Source organism: Gossypium hirsutum, chromosome D09 (genome assembly GCF_007990345.1).
Source record: "Gossypium hirsutum isolate 1008001.06 chromosome D09, Gossypium_hirsutum_v2.1, whole genome shotgun sequence".
Taxonomy (NCBI): domain Eukaryota; kingdom Viridiplantae; phylum Streptophyta; class Magnoliopsida; order Malvales; family Malvaceae; genus Gossypium; species Gossypium hirsutum.
In genome coordinates this window covers 44,044,026-44,053,335 of record NC_053445.1, presented here as the reverse complement: position 1 = coordinate 44,053,335, position 9,310 = coordinate 44,044,026, and the positions used below count along the sequence as shown (strand labels likewise).

The following is a 9,310-nucleotide window of genomic DNA, read 5'->3' as shown; positions in this document are numbered from 1 at the left end:
TTATGATGTTTGTCAGGGAGATTGGTGCCGGTTGAATTTACATTTCATTTCTCTACAACTTTTCTTCTATTATTGAATGTTATTTTACTTTTCGATCTTTTAAGATTCTGATTCTAAGGACTTTAAATTTATTATAATTAAAATAATAATTAATATTTAATTATTCTATAAATGTATTATTATTTTTCAATAAAATCAATATTGTTGAGACGATTGGTGCGAGAAATTAATTTCTCTCACTTATTATCACATGATTACAAAAACATGGCTCCAAACCGAAATCACAGTTGTACCATCAAAAGACAAAAGAAAAAGGGTCCAAACAAATAGCCATCTGACCAAAATTCCAGATGTGGCCATACAAAACAAGGTAAGAGTGGGGATATCCACAAAAATACCTCCAAAACAGAGGTTGTCAAGTCAATCAACCGATGCACAGATAAAAAGTTACTAATTATATCATAATTTAATTTATGTTTAGGATTGCAAGAGTCAAAGTCAAACTACAAATTGCTTTCCCTTACAATTTTATCTCTGCATTGGATTCCATGGTTGTTGCAACCTCTTGTGGAGTAATTTCTATCTTTCTTTTGTTTCTTTTAAATATAAATTATGTTGCAAAAATATAATTTTGATTATATTTTCATTATACTGAAAACTCGCATTTCTTTTAAATTTTAGCCTTATATATCTATTTAAATATTTGGAATTTTATTGTGAAATTTATATATATATATTTGACGGCTTAATTACAAATTTATGTTAGATGTTATTTTGAATAAATTAAGTTTAGTCAAATGTTGTTTAGGAGTATTTGATTATTTAGTATCAACTTAGTTGCTATTTTTTTTGTTATTTTTAGTTGTACTTCAACCTATATAAAGGCTTGATTAATTGTTGAATAAATATGAGTTTTCTGTTTTTATTTCTTAACATTGGTATCAAGAGCCAGGTTAGCAAAACCGTGAGTGTGAGTGAAAGTAAAAAGTTGAGAGTCTAAAACAGCAAAGTTTGCAGCAGGAGCAATGGCCACGGATAATTTTGTTCAACTAGCAATCCCACGCTTTGATGGTCATTACGATCATTGGAGCATGTTGATGGAGAACTTCCTAAGGTCGAAAGAATATTGGGATGTTGTTTCTTCCGGCATTGTTGAACCGGAAGGAGCAACTCTGACACCAGCGCAACGATCAGCTCATGAAGCGGCAAAGCTGAAGGATCTTAAAGCAAAGAACTACCTGTTTCAAGCAATAGACAGGTCCATCATGGAGACAATCCTTTGCAAGGACACTTCCAAACAAATTTGGGATTCTATGGAGAGGAAGTATCAAGGGTCTACAAGAGCAAGGAGGCAGCAACTACAAGCTCTTCGTACAGAATTTGAAATGCTACGAATGAATTCAGGGGAGTTAGTCACAAATTATTTTTCAAGAATGATGGCAATCGTCAATAAGCTGCAGATCCATGGTGACAAGACGGGGGACACCGCCATTGTTGAAAAAATTCTTCAATCATTGACGTCGAAATTCAATTATGTTGTTTGCGCCATAGAAGAAGCCAATGACATTGAAGAACTTTCAATTGATGAGCTGCAAGGTTCGTTATTGGTTCATGAGAAGAAACTCCAACACCAAGACCAAGAGGAACAAGCATTGAGGGTAGTAACTAATTCAAAAAACCACGAACGTGGAAGAGGGAGGGGACAAGGATTCCACCAACGCAGCAACTTCAACGATCAGAAAATAGAAGGCTCTTCCTCTGATTATGCGAGAAATAGAGACCAGGGACGACGTTAAACAGGTTTCAGGCCAATCGACAAGTCTAAAGTTGAATGCTTTAGATGTCACAAGTATGGGCACTACAAATCTGAGTGTAGAACTAATCTCGGGCGACATGTGAAGACAACGAATTTTGCTGTAGAAAAGGAAGAAGGAGAGATACTCCTAATGGCATGTCAAGAGAACGAGGCATCTTCGCCAACTTTATGGTACCTTGACACTGGTTGTAGCAACCATATGTGTGGCACCAAGGAGGCATTTTCTTCAATCAATGAATCCCACCGTACCCAAGTGAAGCTTGGAAATGCCTCTACCCTTACAGTCATCGGAAAATGAACTATCCAAGTTTCTTCAAAGGGTAAAACGCAGACCATTAACGATGTTTTTTATGTTCCTGAATTGAAATCAAACCTCTTGAGTGCCGGCCAATTACTTGAAAAGGGGTATGAAATTATATTTAAAAGTGGAGCTTGCAAGATTTATGATCAGCAGCAGAATTTTCTTGTTCAAGTTGATAAGACATCGAATAGAATGTTTCCTCTCTTTCTTCATGATTCTGTTCATACTTACTACACAGCAAAATTAAAGGAGGAAGCGTGGATTTGGCATTTCAGATATGGGCATTTTAATTTCGGTGGCTTGCGGACACTACACCAAAAGAAGATGGTGGAGGGGCTTCCTCCAATTACAATCCCATCAGGAGTTTGCGAAGATTGTGTTGTTAGCAAACAACATCAAGCTCAATTTCCACAAGGCAAAGCATGGAGAGCAAAGAAGCAACTTGAGCTAGTCCATTCAGATCTTTGCGGTCCAATCACACCGGTTTCAAACGGAGGTAAACGATATCTGATCACATTCATTGATGATTTTAGTCGAAAGGTGTGGGTATACTTCTTAAAAGAAAAGGTTCAAGCTTTCGAAAAATTTAAGAATTTCAAGAGTCTTGTCGAAAGGGAGAGTGGCAATCCTATCAAAGTTCTTCGTACTGATCGTGGAGGTGAGTACATGTCTCTTGAATTTAATGATTTTTGCATGAAGCATGGAATCCGTAGGCAACTTACAGCAGCCTATACACCACAACAAAATGGTGTATGCGAGAGGAAAAATCGAACTATTCTCAACATGGTTTGTAGTCTACTGCGAAGAAGCGCCATTCCAAAGAATTTTTGGCCAGAGGCAGTAAATTGGAGTATCCATCTCTTTAACAGAAGCCCCATACTAGCTATTTTGAATATGACTCCTGAAGAAGCTTGGAGTGGACAGAGGCCAACGATTGATTACTTCAGAATTTTTGGATGTATAGCATATGTCCATGTTCCAGATCAAAAGAGGAAAAAACTAGAAGACAATGGGGAAAAGTGTGTTTTTCTTGGAGTAAGTGATCAAACAAAAGCTTACAAACTCTATGATCTTGTAACCAAGAAAATTATAATTAGTCGTGATGTAGTATTCGATGAAAAAAAGTTTTGGCCCTGGAATGATCAAGTTCAGAGTGCAGCACCAATAACGGTTGATTTTGAAGAAATTGAGGAGACACATCAAGATCAGAATTTAATCAATAACAAAACTGATCCTGTTGAAGTGGTGATGCATCAGCCTAATTCTAGAACAGCTACAACACCTGGTGGACGCCCTCATCGCCATCGACAAAGGCTAGCTTGGATGCAAGATTATCAGGTGTCTGGAATCAATCGAAGTGAAGATCCACTAATCCATTTTGCCTTGTTCGTGGATAGTGATCCAATTACTTTTGATGAGGCAGTGAAGCATAAAAGGTGGAGAGAAGCAATGAATAATGAAATTGAAGCAATTGAGAAAAATAACACTTGGGAATTAACAAATCTTCCCAAAGGCCAAAACACTATTGGTGTCAAATGGGTCTACAAGACTAAGCTGAACAAGGATGGAGACATTGACAAATACAAAGCACGTCTAGTAAGCAAGAATTTGGAGTGGACTACAAAGAGGTGTTCACTCCGATTGCAAGACTTGACACGATTCGGTTGGTGATTGCATTAGCAACTCAGAAATCTTGGCCGATTCATCAATTAGATGTGAAATCTGCCTTTTTACATGGTGATCTTCACGAACAGGTATTTATCGACCAACCCCCTGGATATGTGAAGTCTGGTTGTGAGCATAAGGTATACAAACTAAAGAAGGCTTTATATGAATTACGACAAGCTCATCGTGCTTGGTACAGTAGAATTGAAGCTTATTTTTTGAAGGAAGGTTTTACCAGGTGTCCTTATGAGCATACTTTGTTTATTAAGGTTTTACCATGTTCTAGATCGTCTACGATCTCATTTACACAGGGAATGATAGTGCCTTGATGGAGAGATTTAAGCAATCCATGATGAATGAATTTGAGATGACAGATCTCGGCTTGATGAACTATTTCTTAGGCATTGAAGTACATCAATTTGTTGTCGGTACTTTTATTTGTCAAAAGAAATATGTACAAGAGGTTTTAGAAAAATTTCAGTTGAAGGATTGTAATCCAGTTACCACACCAACTGAAGTTGGATTAAAGCTCACCAAAGAGCCCGATGGAAAGAAAGTAGACTGCACCATGTACAAGCAAATTGTGGGGAGTCTGATGTACTTAACGACAACAAAGCCAGACATCATGTGTGGTGTTAGTCTCATTAGTAGATACATGAAGAGTCCCACTAAAAAACATCTTCAGGCTGCTAAGCGTATTCTGCGTTATTTAAAAGGGAATAAATCTTTCGGACTACTTTACAAGAAAGGAGAAAATTCAGATTTGTTTGGTTTCACAGATAGTGATTATGCAGGGGATATTGAGGATCGAAAAAGTACTTCATGCTATGTATTTATGCTTGGATCAACAGCTATTTCATGGTCTTCAAAGAAGCAACCCATTGTTACTCTTTCAACAACAGAAGCCGAATAAGTAGCAGCTACATCAAGTGCTTGTCAAGCTGTCTGGTTGAGGAAGATTCTTGCACAAATTCAGTTCGTACAGCAAGAGGCAACAACAATCTTTTGTGACAATAATTCAGCCATCAAATTATCAAAAAATCCGGTTCTACATGGGAGGAGCAAGCATATAGATGTGAAGTATCATTTTTTAAGGGATCTTTCTAAAGATGGTGTGATTGATCTTGTTTTCTGCAGAAGTGAAGATCAAGTTGCTGACTTATTTACGAAGCCCCTCAAAATTGCAACATTTCAGAAGTTAAGGAAGCTCCTTGGTGTTTGTTCGATGGATGCCTCAGCTTAGAGTGTTTTCACCTTATGTCTTGTTTAAACTGATTAGTAGCAATATCAGTTTAAGGGAGAGCATGTTAGATGTTATTTTGAATAAATTAAGTTTAGTCAAATGTTGTTTAGGAGTATTTGATTAGTTCCTATTTTCTAAGGATTTAGTATCAACTTAGTTGCTATTTTTTGTTATTTTTAGTTGTACTTCAGCCTATATAAAGGCTTGATTAATTGTTGAATAAATATGAGTTTTCTTTTTTTTATTTTCTTAACAATTTAAACATCTAAATTTTATGAAAACTCATGCCTTATATATTAAATGGTTTTTTTTTAAATTTTGTATAAATTGACGGCTTAATTACATACTTAAATATTTAAAATTTTATTGAATTTCAAACCACTTTTTGCATTGTTTTATTGAGGCGATTAGATACAACTTTAGGATTGCATGCTTGTTGTTCATAAATTCTTATAGGAATAAACCCATATTTCAAAAACAGATATCAATTATGTTTCAACAAGATTAAAAAAAAATTGAGTGACTTATTACAAGTCTCATTCTTTTGAAACCATATATTTGTCAATCTTACTATTTAGAAAATATTATCACTTATTATCATCCAAAAATTATATAAATTTTTTTTATGAAATTAAGGGTATCCTTTATACCCGTTTTATAATCCATAAAAATTAAATTTTACGATATTTTAATCCTTATAAATGCAAAAAGTGCATTAAACAACAAAAGTTAGTACCCCAAAAATATAGTGTTAGAAATTAACTAATGTTAGATCATCTTAAAAATAATATAGCACTCTTGTGATTGACTTGGTGGCAAAAGGGTTATTCACTCATAGAACCCACCTAGGTTAGAACCTCTAAGGGAGCAGTGGTAGGTCTGTATTTGGACAACTCTCTTTGGACGTAATGTATGGTGTGAGTATGCCTCTATCGTGAGTGTGTGAATACTGACCCTTTAATTTTACATTACTAACGATTTAATTGAATAGACATCAATATTATAATAGTGTTTGGTTTTGGATCACATTTCTCTCAATACATATACCTTGAAGTTCTAAAAAAATCAATACACTAACTCATATGCATGTCTTATTATTCCATCCCAACATGTCATCCAAATCCAAATCTTCGTATTTAAAGGAAAATTTGACATTTCCATTCTCAAATATTCTCCATCGCTCTTTGTCTTGAAAGGGGTCTTTTCATTTGGTCATCAGCTTCTCCAAATGGATAATTGCAGAACATAAATCAAATCTAGATATGGAAATGGGTAGATAGATTTTCTTGTTTCACACATTTCAATATTTTTTTTACAATTAATCCAACCATCGTGTGGTGGGTACATGTCAAGTTTGAATAAATTAAAAAATATCCGACTTTTGTTCCATGTAAAGGAAAAACTTTTAGCTGGTAAAATACATATTAAAAAGGATGGTGTTATGAACCAATATGATAAAGGTAGATTGAAAAAAAAAATCAAGATGGAAAATGATGACCAAAATGTTAGTTTGAAGTAGAGGATTAAGATAGAAATTTTAAATATATTTGTAATATTATGAGTATTTATTTTTAAATTAAATTTTATTTGAACTTTTAGAAGGTGAATTCTTAATTTATCTTCATTTTTATTCCATTGTTATTTTTAATACTTTTAAATTATTTAATTTGATCATATTTGATAGAACTTGATTTATAACAATGTTATTTGGTTTTAAATTTTTTTTAAAAATGTAAAATGTTAAAATAATTTTTAATACTAAAATTTAAAAATTGAAAACAATATTTTAACATGAATACATTAAAAATATATTTTTTATTCGATAATAAAATAAAATTTTGTAATTTTAATACATTTGTATCTATTATTATTTATTGGTGCTCATATTAAAATTAAATCAAATTATAATCTTAATTCTCAAATTTTGAAAGTTTAATGTTAAAGATATTTACATAATTTTTGGAGATAGAGTTCTTTTTTGACGTTTATTCAAACTCATAATACACTTTCATTATAACTTAAACTATTGAATTTAATCAATAAGCAATATCTTATTATTTTATTACATCAATTTTGTAAAATATCAAAAGTATAGATCTATAGTATGTCTATCTTGTAAACACTGTAATGCGAATTTCTTTAATATTGTACAAAAATAGTAAAAATGTAAGGCACAATTACTTTGTAAAACAATTATTTTAGCCTTTCATTTTTTTTTTTAGCCTCTTTTGTCCATGACCATATCTAGGCTAACTCCGGACCCAAATGTGTTTAAATTTCGACCTATTATGCAACTGAAAAGAGAGAAACTCATAAACATGAAAGTGTGGTTGATGCATATGGCGTAGAAGGAATTTTAAAGGAGACAATAAACCAATTATTGGTGGATTTGGATAATATAGTTATCCACTAATGGATGACAACTGTACTGCTCCTCACTCCTTAATTAACAATTTAGAGTTGGGATTATAATCTCTACATCTATAAAATGGCTGGAATCAAACAATCAGAGTCCTCACTATTTGTTACCCTGTTATTCATATAATATACATATATGTATTTTCCTTTGCTCAAAGTATCTTCTTCTTTGTTTTTAAAAAATGTTTTGTGTGGTTTACTGAACTACAAGTAGAGTGATAAATTATTGTAGTCGAAAGTAGAATTAAGTTGAACCTGAAAAATGTTATGATGGAAACCAATCCTAACAACGAGCGAGGATGCAGTAAAACCCTAACAATGCAATGGGCGTGAAACGTCAGCCCAACACCATTAAAACATCTAAATATGCCATTTCCAACACAACAAAATGGGCCTACTGAAAGCGTTATTTATTTCAAATGCAAATAAGGCTTTGGTTTAATTATATAAAAAAAGGGTATGAGTTCAAGTTTTAAGTTGTAGATTTATTTTGGTTGTGTGAATATATAGAAAGATGTTTAATTTGAGATATGGGATTGTAGAAGGAAGGGTGAAACTTGTAAGTTTGGTGGGGTTGTCAACGCTTGAAATGCCCTACTATTTTGAGATACTTCAATTCAGAACATCAAATTTGACTCATACAAAGAATCAGCATATTGGAATAGACAAACCCATTCTCAATTTCTTTTCTTTTTCGCAACACTAATAAGTGCAATACTTGGTTTTTCTGCTCAACAAGTTGTCAATTTGGGTAGGCTATGTTTCCCCTTCCCTTAGCGCCCCCCCCCCCCAATTAACCCTTAAACGTTGGAACTCAAAAAAAAAAAAACAAAATCATGTATGAAACACAACTGATCATTAATAAACCCACCGCTCCTGCTTCACAAGATTGAATAAAAAGTTGGGTCTCGTGCCCCTCATTTAATCCCCCCAACTCTATTTTTGCATTAATAATTCCGACTTGTTTTGTTAACCAAGACACGCCAAAGCAAGAGGTGCCTTCCTTTCTCAAATTTCCAGCAAGACAATTGCAATAACTAGGAAACTAGTGAAGAATCTACCTCTACCTCTCCCATCTTTTTGCCTTTACCACCACCAACAAGCACCAGCTTGTTTGAGAATGTTGAATCATTGCTCTGATTAAAACACAGCATATGCACACATAAAAGTTCGAATTAAAAAAAAAACCGGTAACTTTGCTTCCAGTGTCGGCAAACTAAAAAGGACACTTCTTTTTTGTGCGAGTGATATATTCTCTGCCAACTATTACATCAAACTAGATGGCAGTGTTTTCAAGATAATTGCAATCTTTGATCGGTAATTTTCCAATATCAGGTGAAAAATCATGATTCCAGGTTGAAAACAGATTTCATCTGGGGACCATACCCTATCCATTGCAAGATACAATACTTCTTTTGAAATTTAATTGCACAATTTATGAAAGAAAATGACATGGATACAACCACGAACTAACTTACATAAACTGTTATATGACAACATCACTGCCATAAGAAATTGATGAAGACCAACTTCCGAACCCACATTGATGCGTCGTTTGTTGCAGAAATCAAATTTTATTACTTGTCCATAAACCTTTTGAGAGATTTATCAGATATAATAGTTATGGGTTTCAGTTCTTCAACGTTCTTCAACTCTTTCTTATTTGTATTTAAAAAGAAAAAGGGATACGATGATGACCCTTGGGCTTGAAGAATCTAAATGGAGTAAATAACACTACGTACATTGACCCTCCTACCGCACCATCTACCACATTTACAAGAAACTTCAAGTGAGAATAACATTGAAAATCATCATAATCACAAATGCCCTTTCCATCAACCACAATTCTTTCTTTTAAAACCAACTT

The 9,310-nt window shown here is 33.7% G+C and overlaps 1 protein-coding gene across 1 annotated transcript; it reads left to right on the top strand.

Moving 5' to 3' along the window:
- The first annotated feature begins 1,025 nt into the window (after positions 1-1,025).
- LOC107907687 (uncharacterized) lies at positions 1,026-1,796 on the top strand. Its single transcript, XM_016835019.1, has one exon. The coding sequence runs from the start codon at positions 1,026-1,028 to the stop codon at positions 1,794-1,796; it is 771 nt and encodes a 256-aa protein (XP_016690508.1).
- The last annotated feature ends 7,514 nt before the right edge of the window (positions 1,797-9,310 follow it).

Coding starts and splice junctions, on each gene's coding strand:
- LOC107907687 (XM_016835019.1), top strand. CDS start 1,026: ATGGCCACGGATAATTTTGTTCAACTAGCAATCCCACGCTTTGATGGT.